Source organism: Mobula hypostoma, chromosome 6 (assembly GCF_963921235.1).
Source record: "Mobula hypostoma chromosome 6, sMobHyp1.1, whole genome shotgun sequence".
Taxonomy (NCBI): domain Eukaryota; kingdom Metazoa; phylum Chordata; class Chondrichthyes; order Myliobatiformes; family Myliobatidae; genus Mobula; species Mobula hypostoma.
Genome location: NC_086102.1, coordinates 114,344,400 through 114,360,016, shown reverse-complemented (window position 1 = coordinate 114,360,016; position 15,617 = coordinate 114,344,400). Strand labels below are relative to the sequence as shown.

At 42.7% G+C, this 15,617-nt stretch overlaps 1 protein-coding gene across 2 annotated transcripts in view; it reads left to right on the top strand.

Moving 5' to 3' along the window:
- The first annotated feature begins 277 nt into the window (after nucleotides 1-277).
- LOC134347626 (ecto-ADP-ribosyltransferase 5-like) overlaps nucleotides 278-15,617 on the top strand; it is a 32,224-nt gene continuing 16,884 nt past the window's right edge. The window contains exons 1-3 of one of the 2 annotated variants that reach the window (XM_063049994.1): nucleotides 278-530; nucleotides 5,514-5,565; nucleotides 6,375-6,492. In XM_063049994.1, coding sequence (XP_062906064.1) covers nucleotides 6,447-6,492 — 46 coding nt within the window. In that variant the 5' untranslated portion in view covers nucleotides 278-530; nucleotides 5,514-5,565; nucleotides 6,375-6,446. The remainder of the gene's footprint in view (nucleotides 531-5,513; nucleotides 5,566-6,374; nucleotides 6,493-15,617) is intronic. The other variant, XM_063049995.1, reaches the window with a different exon arrangement.

Here is a 15,617-nt window from a genome sequence, read left to right as displayed (position 1 = left end):
CTAATGCTGTAACAACTTTATGCTACAGTGCTCTCCGTGTTCCCTGTTCAAAGCTAACAGGTAAGGAGTTCTGATGGTCTGAAGAAACACATTTCACATAAATCACCCTCTGCCCTTTGGAGCTGACGTCCTGGCCAAAACTAAGTTTGTGCCACCCCCAGATTCAAAACCAAAACTGACTCTGGCACCGTTCCAGCGAAATGGATACTGGAGGCTCAGCTTGCTCACTGCTGGGCATGGTATGCTTTACTGTTTTATTTTTAAACGTGGCGTCCAGAATACCTCAACAGAACAGCAACTGGTTGGAATCAATCATCAAATCAGCAAAACAAAATATGAATTGTGATCGGGAGAGACGAGACTGACAGTTCAGTGGGTGTGGAGTTCCTGTCACTGTTACTCACGCAGAGTCCACATCTCCACAGTCTGTAAATACTCCAGAACTACCGCAATCTTCATGCAGTCAGCTGAGATGTAACCTGACTGAGGAATGGAATAAACAGTCAACATACCCTTCTGCTTCAGAACAGGTATGATTATTTATCCAGGTGCATGGGACTCAAAGTGTTTGTCTTCAAAACAAAATACAGCATTAATTGTTCGGTAAGAGAGTGCATGTATATTCATGTGGGTGTGTGTGTATGAATGTTTCTGTGTGCATTTGTGTGAGTTGTATGTTTTGTGCATGTGTGTGCATTTAACTGTTTTATATGTTTTTGTGTGCTGTATGTATGCATTTGTGTGTCTACTTAATGTATTTGACTGTGTGTTTATGTACAGTTGTGAGTGTGTCTGTTTGTGTATGTGTGCATGTATATGCTTGTGTGTGAATCTGTGTGCATTCAGTGTGTTTGCGTGTGTGTGTCCACGTGTGCTGGTATGTGTTTGTGTGTATGAAATTATGTATGTTTGGGTGTGCATTTGTGTTTGTGTCTATGTACGCATTTGTGTACCTGTACATGGATTTGTGTGTGTGTGTGTGTGTTTGTTTATGTATGTCGTGTTTGTAGGTATGTGCATTTGTGTGTTGTATCTACTGTGTATTGCGCATGTATGTGTTTGTATTTATATGTGTGTTGGTTTGAGTGTGCATCTGTGTGACTATTCACACATTTGTGTTAGTGTCTGTGTTTTGTGTGTGTTTGTATGTGCATACACGTCTATATTTTGTGTTTGTATTTGTGTGTGTTAGTGCATGTCTGCTTGTGTATCTGTGCATTTTTGTGTGTTTATGTGTGCATGTGCATCATGTGTGTGAATCTGTGTATCTATGTGCGTTTGTGTGTTTGCATGTGCATACTGCATATGTGTGGTTGTTCGTGTTTGTGTGTCTAATCATTTTTTGTGTCTTTCCTTGCGTGCATGTATGTTTTTGCATATATGCAAATGTGTGTGCTTGTGTGTGCCAATGTGCTTGTATGTGTGTGTATTGCAAGAGCGTGTGTGATAGTGAGTTTGCTAGAATGTGTGTGTTTGCATGTGTATATGCTTGCGAGAGTGTGTGCTGTATGTGCATTTTGTGTGTGTGTGTGTATGTGTTTGTAAGAAAGTGTGTGTTTGCATGTGTGTGTGTGTCATTTGTGTTTGCATGTGTATGTTTGTGTGTGCGTGCATGTGTGTGTGTTATGTGTATCTTTGCATTTGTGTGTGTCTGTGCTTATGTGTCTGGTTCTGTGCCTGTACCTGTGTGTGTATGTTTCTGTGTGTTTATATGTGCGTCTTCTATGTGTCCTATATGGATGGTAAACAGGAATCAGGTTTGTTATCACTGACGAGGTTGTGATAATAATTTGTAATAATTTGTTGTTTTGTGGCAGCAGTGCAGTACAGACATTAAAAATTCCATATCTAGATGGATAGAACACAAGCAGAATAGTGAGGTTGTTATGTGGTTTGTTATTTTATTTCTAGTTACTGGATCTCATTGCTTGATTGTAGGTTCACAGCTGTTGTGATTACTCATGATCACATTGTTAAACAATGAGGTTTCGTCTTCTGGTTGACCATTTTATATCATTCGTACATTTCATTTAGTGGCTATTAGTTAGAGGCACTTGTTAGAAGTCGAAGGAATTTCAATCAATGTTTGAATCTACCTTTCGTGAGAATGCTGAGAAGTACATCAGCTCCTGAAAGCGTGGTGAATAATAAACCTCCCTTCAAACTACAACTGTGCAAGACTGAAGTTTATCTGTCTGTCTAGCTTAAGAAAAAGGGGAAACTCCTGAGCGAGGGTAGAATAGTAAAAAGACACTCTCAATGATGATTCCATCCGCGGTGGATAGTTACTGATTCTGCAATCTCCCACAAGGCATAAAGTTAAAATGTCAGCAATTTGGAAGAGAAGCCTCAAAACCAGTGTGTTACCAGTGTGTTTGGTAAATTCATCGAGATTATTGAGACAGTCTAGTGGATCAGCAGCAAGCGTGGCAGCATTGGAAGCCCGTGCAAGGGCCAAGGCAGAGTTATTCAGGGCATCATTTTCAAAAGGACAAATTGATGTAAAAGTAGAGAAGACCTGCCTGGAAACCACATTAGAGGCACGGCAGTGTGAAAAGAGGCAGAGATGGCTTTAGCCAAGCTCAGAGTCTTTGAGTTGGGCATGGAGCAGCTAGCTGCCAATGATGTGAGATCAAAACTCACCATTTCAGTCAGCTGAGAGGACTAGGAAGTATGTTCAAGAACAGTCTGCTTATGCTCGTACCCTCCCACCAGCAGACACTGAAGGCAGTCAAGACTTAAAGGGGGGGCTCCTCTTTCTCAAGATAACACCTCACAACTCGACACCCTTTACCCAAATGGGACAGAACGGAGACTGCCTCCCTCACATGCTTGTACTTACACCGAAACAGGCGGATATCTCAAAAAGTTCAATGACTAGCCACTCACTCGCCCATCGATATGAAGGAGACATGCAGCCATGTAGTAGAAGACTCCAAGCATAACACAGGTGATGACACTACTCAGCCTTCCGGTGAAGTTCACCACACCCCCAGTGAACCCCAGCCTAATCACAATGTGTCAGATCTTGCGAGGTTCCTAGCCCCTTGTAACCTGTGGACTGCTGGACTCAGCAAATTTGATGATAAGCCAGAAAATTACTGGGCTTGGAAGTCCACATTCTCCAATGCCACTGAAGACCTTAATCACAAGATGAGTGAAGAACTCGACCTGCTGGTAAGGTGGCTTGGATCCAGGTCTGCTGAGCAAGCAAGAAGGTTAAGGTCAGTTCACATCAGACACCCCAGCGCTGCTCTCAGTTCAGTCTGGCAAAGACTGGAAGAGTGCTACAGATCCACAGAGGCAATAGAGACTGCTCTCTTCAACAGACTCAAGTCCTTCCCCAAGGTTTCTAGCTGGGAATCCCAACGTCTGCGAGAGCTGGGAGACCTGCTTTTGGAGTTGCAGGTAGCCAAAGCTGAAGGCTTGTCTCGCCTTGAAACTGCACGAGGAATTAGTCCCATCTTGGAGAAACTCCCCTTTAGTCTATGGGAGAAATTGATGTCACAGGGAGCCAGATACAAAGTGGAAAATGGAGTCAGCTTCCCAGCCTTCTCCTTCTTTCGTAGTTCCATCGTGGATGAAGCCAAAATGAGGAACGATCGCAGCTTTATGGTGACCACCTCTGTCTCAGCTCAGCATCACAGAAACCTGTTAGCGGCCCCGTCATGGTTCACAAAACTGAGGTGGACAACGCTGTCCAAAAGGATGATTCTAAAACATCAGAAGATCCTAACAAGTATTTCCCCCTACAGTGGAAACCACACCTCCTCTGGAGGTGTAGAGGCTTCAGGGAGAAACCTCTGGAAGTGCAAAGGGCCTTCCTTAAAAGCCACTCCTTATGCTTCCACTGCTGTTTTCAACTGGCCACTGAGTGAGGTTCTGCAATGCTGTACTCCAGTGCTCTGAATGCAACAGCAGCAAACACATTGCAGCTCTTCATGTTGGCCCAGCTCCCCGGTCTGTGAAGAACAGCACAAGCATGTCCTCACAGCATGGTGGGGAGGGAGGTGAATCCCCTTCCTCTCTAGTTGCCACCTCTTACTGTACTGAGGTCTGTGGGGAAACTCTGTCATGTTCAACAATCTGCCTTGTCACCATGAGAACATGCTGAGGATTTATGTTGTTTTGGCTGATCAGTGTAATAAATCTCTAGCGAAATGATTTTCTTTTCAACGTCTTTAACATAGGTGATGGCGCCTCGCCTTATATGCTGAGACATAGCAGGAATGTCACAGATGGTTGGGCGAAGCTCAAGAGGCTTTATTGTCAAATCCGTTAATAAAAAATTTGTTTAGCTCTTCCTATGCTCATTGAGTGTGACAAGCTTCTGGACAACATGAGTACTCAGCAGATTGTCAATCATATAGCTATTAGAAGCTAAATAGATAAATAGATGGATATTATTGATTCCAAAGGAAATTACAGCATCACAGTAGCATTACAAGTGTACAGATATACAAATATTAGAAAAGAAGTAAGAAAGAATTTAAAAAAAGATGCCTCAAACAGTCTAACAGGAGGGGGTCATCCCCTCCCCAGCTATAAGTTGACTCATTATAGAGTTTAAATTCCAAGGGTAAGAATGACTCATTTGGCATTCTTTAGAGCAGTGCAGTTGTCTTAGTCTATCACTAAAAGTGCTCCTCTGTTAGGCCAAGGTGGCATGCAGAGGGTGAGAAACTGTCCAAAGTTGCCAGGATTTTCCATAGGGCACTTGGTTCTACCAAAAGGTGGGGCAGAGTTACAGAGATAAAGACATAGAGCCCACTTCTCAGGATCATATCTGGAGCCTTCTTTCTGCGGTGAGCAACTTGTGTGTCTGTTGCTCACTGGTATGTTTTTCTAGTTTGTAAGAAATGTATGTGCAAACTAGAGAAAGCAGATTTAAAAAGCAAGTGGGGTCTCTAAGGACTTTCTGCTGAGGCTGAGACATTTTGGGTTATCAGGCAGTTCAAAGTTCAACGCAGTTTTATTATCGAAGTGCCATATATGTAATCACATACAACCCCGAGATTCATTTTCTTGCAGGGATTTACAGAAAATCAAGAAAAACAAAATAATCAACAGCATTGACAAACAACCAATGTGCAAAAGACAACAAACTGTGCAAATACAAAAAAAAGGCAATAAATATCGAGAACAAGCGATGAAGAGTCCACAGAAGTGAGTCCATAGGTTATGGGAACAGCTCACTGATGGGGCAAGTGAAGTTATCTCTCTGGTTGAAGAACCTGATGGTTGAGAGGTGGTAACTGTTCCTGAACCTGGTGGTGTGGGTCCTGAGACTCCTGTACCTTCTTCCTGATGGCAGGAGAGAAGAGAAGAAAGGAGAGAAGAGAAGAATTTGGCAAGGGCCAATATAAAGAAGTTATGTTTAAACAGAGCACCCATTGTTGGAGAGGGGCAGTGTTAGAGTGGGGAACTGAGGCTTTGGCTAAAGAGGACTTGGGTGAGAAGAGGTGGAAGCTGCGGTGAGGTGTCTGACAAGTTTCTTTTCCTTTATTTCTTAGTTCCTGGCTAGAGGAGTGAGAATGGATCCCAGGGAAGTGGTCTGCTTCTCATGTAAGTTGCGGGAGATCTGGGAGACATCTAGTGTCTCTGAATGCTACATTTGTGAGACATGCATATGGGTGCAGCTCCCTACAGGCCACATTAGGGAACTGAGCTGGAGTTGGATGACCCACTGCTAATGCGGGAAAATGACCAGTTCATAGATATGAGTTACAGGGAGGTGGTCACACTTATGTTCAGGAGACAGGTGGCTGGGTAACTGTCAAAAGAGGGAAAGGGAATAGGCAGATAGTGAAGATTGCCCTTGTGGCCATTCCCCTCGATAGCAAGTATACCACTTTGGATATTGTTGAGGGGGGGTGAACTACCAGGGGAAAGTTGTAGCAACCAGGTCTCTGGCATGATTCTGGCCCAGTGCCTCAGAGAGAAGGTGGGGGGAGAAGAGGAGAGCAGTGGAGATAGGGTATTCACTAGTTAGGGGAACAGACAGGAGATTCTATGGATGTCAAAAAGACTCCCAGATGGTATGTTGCCTCCCTGGTGCCGGGGTCAGGAATACCTTGGAACGGGTCCACAGCATTCTTGTGGGGTAGAATGAGCAGCCAGAAGTCATGGTAGACATTCATAGCAATAACATAAGTAGGAAAAGGAATGAGGTCCTGAAGAGAGAATATAGGGAATGTAAGCATTTCAAAGTCTGAAACACTGGAGGGTATAAGTGGGAGGCAGGGCCAGAGAGATGATGCATGTCCTTGTGTTAGCTGTACGTTGCTTCCTGTTTTTGTCTGGCTACAAGAAAATGAAGCATCAATCAGCTCTCAAAACAACTCAGAGCTGATCTGTAACTTTCTCCTTTGCAGATATCAAAGGAAGTTTCTCCTGCCAAACATTGTAACAGAAAAACAGAGACTGCTTGACTCGAAGAGGTCACGATGGGTTTTCTCGGTTCCTTCCTGATATTTATCCTGAGTTGTTTTTGTAAGTATAATATCCCTTCTTTAGACTATAAGACCATAAAAAAGAGAGCATAATTAGCCCATCGAGTCTACTCTGCCTTTTGATAATGACTGATCCATTTTCCTCCTAATCCTTTTCTCCTGCATTCTTCCCATAACCTTTCACACCCTGGGTAATCATGAACCTATCAACCTCCACCTTAAATACACCCAATAACCTGGCCTCTGGAGCTGCCTGGAGCAATGAATACCACAGATTCGCCACCCTCTGTCTAAAGAAATTCCTACTCATCTGCATTCTGAATGGATGTTCCTCTATTCTGAGGTTGTGTTCTCTGGTACTGCTCTCATCCACTGTAGGAAACGTCCTCTTCACATCTACCCTATCTACACTTTTCAACATTCGATAAGTTTCAATGAGATCTTTCTTCTAAATTTCAATGACTACAGGCACAGAGCCTTCATTCCCAGATACATTTTCATAAACTTCCTTTGAATCCTCTCCAACGTCAATTTCTTAGACAAAGGGCCCAAAATGTTCACAGTACTCCAAGTGAGGCTTCACCAGTGCCTGAAAAAGCCTCAACATTACATCCTTGCTTTTATATTTTAGTCCTCTCGAAATGAGTGTTAAAATTGCAATCGCCTTCCTCACCACCAACTCAACCTACAAATTAACCTTTAGGAAATTCTGCACACAGACTCCCAAGAGTCTCTGCACCTTGTTTTTTTTTTGAATTTTCTCACCATTTAGAGAATAGTCTACGCTTTTATTCCTTCTACCAAAGTGCATGATGGTTCACTTCCTCACACTGTATTCCATCTGCCACTTCTTTGTCCATTCTACAAACCTGTTTAAGTACTTCTCAGCCTCCCTGCTTCCTCAACCCTACCTGCCCTTCTATATATCTTCATATTGTCTGCAAAAATTGCACAAAGGCATCAATTCCATCATCCAAATCATTAAAATGCAATATAAAAAGAAGTGGTCCCTACACTGACCACTGTAGAAAGGCACTAATCAACAGCAGCCAATCAGATAAGGCCCCCTTTATCTTCTCTCATTGCTTTTGTCAATCAGCCAATCCTCTTCCATGCTACTATCTTCCCTGTAATACCAAGGGGTCTTATCTTGTCAAGCAGCCTCATGTGCAGTACCTTGACAAAGGCCTTCTGAAAATCCAAGTTCACAGCATTCAGCTTTGTCCATCTGGCTTACTATTTCCTCAAGGAATTCCATCAGATTTGTCAGGCAAGATTTTCCTTCTTAAAAAAACCATGCAGACTTTGACCTACTTTACCAAGTACTCCGAAACCTCATCCTTAACAATTGACTCTAACATAGAGACATGGAAAAGTACAGCACAGAAACAGGCCCTTCAGCCCACATAGTCCAACCTTCTCTTAAACGGTGAAATCGAGCTGGCATGCACCACTTATGCTGGTAGCTTGTTCTATACTCTCTCAACCCTCTGAGTGAAGAAGTTTCCCTTCCTGTTTCCCTTAAACTTTTCACCTTTCACCCTTAACCCATGACCTCTAGCTGTACTCCTACCAAACCTCAGTGGAAAAAGCACATTTGCATTTACCCTATCTATACCTCACATAATTTTGTATACCTCTATCAAATCTCCTCTCAGTCTTCTACATTCCAAGGAATAATGCCCTAACTTATTCAATCTTTCCTTACAACTCAGGTCCTCCTGTCCCGGCAACATCTTTATAAATTTTCTCTGTACTCTTTTAACCTTATTTACATCCTTCTTGCAGGTAGGTTACTGAAACTACACACAATACTCCAAATTAGGCTTCACCAATGTCTTATAAAACTTCAACACAACATCCCTTCTTCTGTACTGAATATTTTGATTTACGAAGGCCAATGTGCCAAAAGCTTTCCTTACAACCCTATCTACCTGTAACACCACTTACGATGAATTGTGAATCCTGTACTTTCAGATCCCTTTTTTGTACAGCACTCCTCAGTGTCCTATCATTCACTGTGTAAGACCCACCCTGGTTGGTCCAGCTGAAGTTCAACACCTCACACTTGTCAGCATTAAATTCCGTCTGCCATTTGCAGCCTATTTTTCCAGCTGATCCACATCCCGCTGTAAGCTCTTATCGTCTTCCTTGCTGTTCAACGCACCCCATTTTTTGTGTCATCGGCAAATTTGCTGATCCAGTTAACACATTATCATCCAGATCACTGATATGGATGACAAATCACAATGAACCCAGCATAGATCCCTGCAGCACTCCAGTAGCCACAGCCTCCAAAGGGGTAACCATCTACTACCACTCTCTGGCTTCTCCCACAAAGCCAATGTCTAATCCAATTTACTACCTCATCTTGAATGCCGACCAATTGAACCTTCTTGACCAACCTCCCATGCAGGATTTTGTCAAGTGCCTTGTAAAAACATCCACTGCCTTGCCTTCGTCAACTTTCCTGGCAACTTCCTCAAAAAACTTTATAAGGTTGGTTAGACCCAACCTACCAACCACAAAGCCATGTTGACTATCCTTAATTAGGTCATGTATATCCAAGTACTCATATATCTTTGACATTATTGGCTTGCTTTCCTTCATATTTTATCTTTTCCCTCCTTATGACTATTTTAGCTATCTCTTGTTGGTTTTTAAAAGGTTCTCAATCCTCTAACTTCCCACTATTTGTTGCCTTCTCTTTTGCTTTTATGTTGGCTTTGACTTCCCTTGTCAACCACGGTCGCATCGTTCTGGCTTTAGAATACTTCTTCTTTGGGATGTATCTACCCTTGCCTTCCAAATTACTCTTTGAACTTCCAGCCATTGCTGCTTTGCTGTCATCCCTACTAGTGCCCCTTCCAATCAACTTTGGTCCACTCCTCTCTCATGCCTCTGAAATTTCTTTACTGTAATACTGATACATTTCACTTTAGCTACTCCCTCTCAACCTACAGGGTGAATTCTATCATATTATGATCACAGCCTTCTCAGGGTTCCTTTACTTTAACCTCCCTAATCAAATCCATTTCATTACTCAATACCCAACCCAGAATTGCTGAACCCCAAGTGGGCTCAACCATGAGCTGCTTTCAAAACCCATCTCATAGGCATTCAATAAATTCCTTCTCTTGGGATCCAGCACCAACTTGATTTTTACTCAAAAAGCACAGTTTAGGACTGTTGTAGTGCTACTCATTGCTTGAGTATATACCATTTCTGGCATTAATTATTTCTCCTTAAATCCATGAGCAGGATGAACAGTATGCTACAGCAGTACAAGATGTTGGCAAGACCACACTTGGCGTTCTGCCAACAGTTCTGAGAAGGATGTCACTAAACTGGAAAGGGTGACAAAAAGATTTACAAGGCTTTTATCATGACAGCTCATGAGAGTTTGAGGGAAGTAGAGACTGGGTAGTTTGGGACTTTTAGAACATTAGCCCATAAAACAAAATAGTTGAATTAGGTCATTTGGCTCATTGAGACTGTTCTGCCATTCCATCATGGCTGATTTATTGTTTGTCTTAACACTATTCTCCTGCCTTCTCCCTGTGACTTGCTAATAAAGAACCTATCAATCCCCTCTTTAAGTATACCCAATTAATTGGCCTCCAGAGCCATCAGTCACAATGAATTCCACAGGTTCACCACACTCTGGCTAAAGAAGTTCCTTCTCATTTCTGTTCTAAAGGGATGTCCTTATATTCTGAGGCTGCGTCCTCTGGTCCTAAACTCCTCCACAATAGGAAATGTTCCCTCCATGTCCACTGTAACTAGGTCTTTCAATATTCAATAGGTCTCAATGAGATGCCCCTTCATTCTTCTAAACTCCAGTGAGTCCAGGTCCAAAACCATCAAATACTCTTCGTACATTAACCCTATCATTCCTTTCATTAAGTGAATCCTGCATGAGGACTGCCAAGTCCAATTACTCTTCTGATTTCTGAAGTTTCTCCCAGTTTAGGAAATAGACTTCATCTTTATTCCTTTTACCAAGGTGCATGACCATACAATTTCCTACACTATATTCTATTAGCTACATCTTTGCCCATTCCCTTAACCTGTCTAAGTCTTTCTGAAGACTCTCTGCTTCCTCAACACTACCTGCCTCTCACCTATCTCTGTAATGTCTGCATACTTGGCCACAGAGCTATCACTTCCATCAACCAAATCATTGATATATAACGTAAAAAGAAGCAGTCCCAACAATGAAACCAGTGGAATACCAATAGTCACCAGCAGACTTTCACAAAAGTCCCCTCTCATGTCACTCTTTGCCTCCTGCCAGTCAGGCAATCCTCTATCCATGCTAATATTTTTCCTGTAAAACCGTGGTCCCTATTCTTGTAGCACCTTGTCAAAGGCCTTCTGAAAATTCAAGTTAACTGCCTCTCCTTTATCTGTCCTGCCTGTTGTTTCCTCACAGAATTCCAACAGATTTGCCAAGCAAGGTTCCTCCTTAAGGAAACCATGTCAGCTTTGGCCTATTTTAGCATATGTCTCCAAGTACCATGAAACCTCATGTACTCCAACTTCTTCTCAACCACTGAAGTTATGCTAACTGTCCTCCCTTCCTTCTTGAAGGGTGGACTAATATTTGCAACTTTCCAGTCCTCTGGAACCATTCCAGAATCTAGTGATTCTTGAAAGATCACTACTAATGCCTCCTCAATCTCTTCAGTCACGTCTTTCGGAACCCTGGGGTGTAGACCATCTCATCCGGGTGACTTATTTACCTTCAGATCTTTCAGCTTACCAAGTACCTTCTCCCTAGTAATAGCAACTACACTCACTTTCTGGTATACCTCAGTGAAGACTGATGCAAGATACTTATTGAGTTCATCCACCAGTTCTTTGCCCCCATTACTACCTCTTCAGCATAATTTTTCATGAGTTCATTATTGTTTTGCCTCTTTTACTCCTTTTGTATCTGAAAAATCTTTTCTTATCCTCTTTATGGTATTGGCTAACTTGCCTTCATATTTTCTCTCCTTATTGCTTCTTAGTTGCCTTCAGTTGGTTTTTAGAGGTTCTGAACCTTTAGCTTCTCACTAAGTCTTGCTATATTGTATACCCTCTCTTTTCCTTTTATGTTGTCTTTACCTTACCTTGTCATCATGGTTGCCTTATCTCCCTTTACAATACTTCATCTTTAGGATGAACCTATCCTGTGTTTTCTGAACTGCTCCAAGAAACTCCAGCCATTGCCGTTCTGCCATCATCCCTAGCGGTGTCCACGTCCATTCAGCTTTGTCCAGCTCCAGCTCCTCTCGTATGTCTCTGTAGTTCTCTTTATTCAACTGTAATACTGGTACATCTAATTTTAGCTTCTCCACCCTCAAACTGCAGGGTAAGTTCTATCATATTATGATCACAGCCTTCTGAGGCTCCCTAATCAAATCTGGTTCATTGCACAATACATAATCCAGAATTGCCTTTTCCCTAGTAGGCTCAACCACAGGCCCTAAAATGTTGTCTCACGGGCATTCTGCAAATTCCTTTTGTTGGGATCCAGGATAATCCTATTTTTTTTACAGTCTACCAGTATATTGAAAAATTCCATAATCATCATAAAATTTCCCTTTTTACATGCCTTTTCTATCTCCTGTTGTAATTTGTACCTCATATCCTGGCTACTATTTGGAAGCCTGTATATAACTCCCATCAGGGTCTTTTCACCCTTGCAGTTTCTTAGCTCTATCCACAAGGATTCTACATCTTCAAATCCTGTCACCTCTTTCTGAAGACTTGATTTCATTTTTTACCAACAAAACCAAGCCACCCTCTCTGCCTACCTGCCTGTCTTTTCAATACAATGTGTATCCTTGGATGTTAATCTCCCAACTGTGATTTTCGTTCAGCTGTGACTTAGTGGTGCCCACCACATCATACATGTTAATTTCTAACTGCACTGCAAGATCATCCATGTTATTCGGTATCCTGCATTCAAATATAACACCTTCAGTCTTGTATTCATCACCCTTTGCAGTTTTGCCTCCATGTTACTGCAAGTTAAATTCTTATCCCTTTCTGAACATTTTGTATTTTTATTTATTCTAGAGACTTCCATAATTTTTCCTGCATTCTCCTTCCCTTTTAATTTATCCTCACTTTTCCAAACTGTTGAAAAATCCCCCCCAACTATTTAATTTAAAGACACAATTCAACTTACTCCACTGACTGCAATTTTGCCCTATCAACTGTGGTCCTTTCTCAGTCTCTCTCTACACACTCCCTCTGCTTTTATACCAGCTGTCACATCCTCAGCCCTATCACTCTGGGTCCCATCCCCTGCCAAATTAGTTTAAACCCTCCCCAATAGCTCTAGCAAAGTTGCCTGCAAGGATATTGGTCCTCATCAGGTTTAGGTGTAATCCTTCCCTTTTGTATAGGTCATATTGGATTTTGCCCAGAAGAGATCCCCATGATCTAGAAACCTGAACCCCTGCCCTCAGACCAGTCATCCTATTCTTACCCTCACTGGCACGTGGCATAGGCAGCAATCCAGAGGTGACAAAGCTGCTCGATGTGGATAGGGCAGTGGACACTACCTACCACGTGGAGTAAGGAAGTCATGCTGCAGCTATTTAAAACTTTAGCTGGAGGTCATAGGACTGTACAAGGATAAAAGATGGAACATGTACTTAAAGGCAGAGGATGTGGATGAGATCCTAAATGTGCACTTTGTGTTGGTATTCGCAAATGCGTACTTGTGTGGTGGCTCAGTAGTGTAGTGGTTAGCACAACATTTTACAGTACAGGATTTTGGTAAGGCATTTGACACGTCCCTCATGGGAGGCTTATCCGCAAGATTAAGATGCATGGGACGCACACTGAATTGGCAATTTGGATACAAAATTGGCTTGCCCGTGGAAGACAGAGGGTAATGGTCCATGGGACTTATTCTGGCTGGAGATCTGTGACTAGTGGTGTTTCAGAGGGATCTGTACCAGGACCTCTGCAGCCTGTGATGTAGAGTAGATATAAATGACTTGGATGAAAATGTGGACAGTTAGTAATTTTGCTGACAATGAATACATTAACAGGTGGAATTGTGATTAGTGTAGAATATTGCCTAAAGACACAGTGGGATATAAATCAATTGTGGTTATGAGAGGAGAAATGGCAGATGGTGTTTAATCCAGGCAAGAATGAGATGTTTCACCTTGGGAGGTTACAGACATTACACAGTTAATAACATACCCCTTAACAATACTGATGTGCAGGGGAATCTTGGCTCTCTGACTGTGGCTGCCAAGTTTGAGAGGATGGAAAGGAGATGTGGCAGGCTTCCTTTAACTTGTCACAGCACTGAGATCAGATTCAATAGTTCAATAGTTCCATTTAATATCAGAGAAATGTAAACACTGCACATCCAAAATTCTGTTTCTTCACAGACATCGCGAAAACAGGAGTGCCCCAAAGAATGAATGCCAGAAAAAACATTAGAATCCCAAAGCCCCAACCATTCCCCCTATACACAAGCAGCAGCAAATCAATGACCCTCTCCCACCCCCACCCACTAATAAAGGGAAAGAGAGGTGTCACTTTCACAGCAAGAGGGGAGACATAACAAAACAACTCGCTGATTCACACTGTTGAAAGTCTGCCGCATCGCTTTTTTTTCCCTTGAGTTCTGCGACTCACGGAACCGCAACAATTGTGTGTGTGCATGTGTGTGCGCGTGTGTGTATCTGACATGCCGACCTGCTCTTTCCGATGTTCCATTTTCTCTCGCGATGCTTCAGTCGGTGGCACCGGCTTAGAATCAGCTCGTCCACAGGGCCGCAAAAACTTTGAACCCCGAAGGTGCGCTCATCCTCTGGGCCGTGTCCCTGGGATATTGAAAAGTGGTCAGTGATGAGCCCCCGAGAGCAGGTCCCACCACTGTAAGGAAACACAGTCTGTGTGTAACTCCAGGTCAGGGTCTTCAACAGAACTCCATCCACCCTGTAAAGGAAAAGGGGAGACATCAAAGGTAGAAGTTAAGCTGTTACTGAGGATGAACGTGAAGAAGCACGATTTAGCGGCATCATTATTACACAATGCTGCAGCTTTGATAAATCTTCGGTTAGGCTGCATCTGGAGTATTGCATTCAGTTCTGGTTGCCCCATTATAGAAAGGATGCAATACAGATAAAATACTGGAGGAACTCAGCAGGTCAGGCAGCGTCTGTGGAAAGGAATAAACAGTAATGTTTTGGGAAGGGTCTCAGCCTTTAACGAAGTTGCAGAAGGATGCTGCCTGGATTGAAGGATATGTGTTATATGGAAAGGTTGGACAAACTTGGGTTATTTTCCCCGGAGCCGTGGAAGCTGATGGGAGACCTGATAGAAGTTTACAAGCATAGATGGACTGCTGGTTTCTCTATGCCAGGATCAACATGCCTAATACCAGAAGGCAGGTATCTAAGGTGAGAGGGGTAGTACAATCAAATGTGTAGAGCAGGTTTTTCTACACACAGATGTAGGTGCCTGGTCTACACTGCCAAGGAAGGTGATAGAATCAACTGATAGAGGTGTTTAAGAGGCTTTTAGATAGTCCGATGAATGTGCAGACATGGGAGTGATATGGACATTAGTAGGCAGAAGAGATTAGTTTAGTTAGGTGTTCAATGAATAGTTTAATTAGTTTGGCACAGCACTGTGGGACCAAGGATATGTTTCTGTGCTGTACTGCCCTCTGTTCTTTGTTCTATGTTTCTAAAATGTTGAATACTAGAAGGCATGACTTCAATGTGAGAGGGGGAAGTGTAAAGGAAATGAGCCTTGAGTACACTGCCATGACTGGTAGTGGAGGCAGACATGTTAGAGACCTTTACCGGGGCACATAAACGTGCAGGGAAAGGAGGAATATGGATCATGGGCAGGCAGAAGTGACTTAATTTAATTTGGCACAGCAATTGAGGGCAGCAAGGCCTGTTCCTTGTACTGTTCCATGTTTTGTGTTCTATGAATATTGCATTTTGGTAAGACAAAGCAGAGCAGGACTTAGTAAAGTTTCTGTGCTGGTGCCTTACATAGTAAGTGAAAAGGTCTTTGGGACTGTTGTAGAACAGAAAGGTACAGGTACATAGTTCCTTGAAAGTGATGGCACACGTAGACAGAAGAAGTTACTTGGCACACTTCCCTCATTAGACAGAGTCGGGATATCAT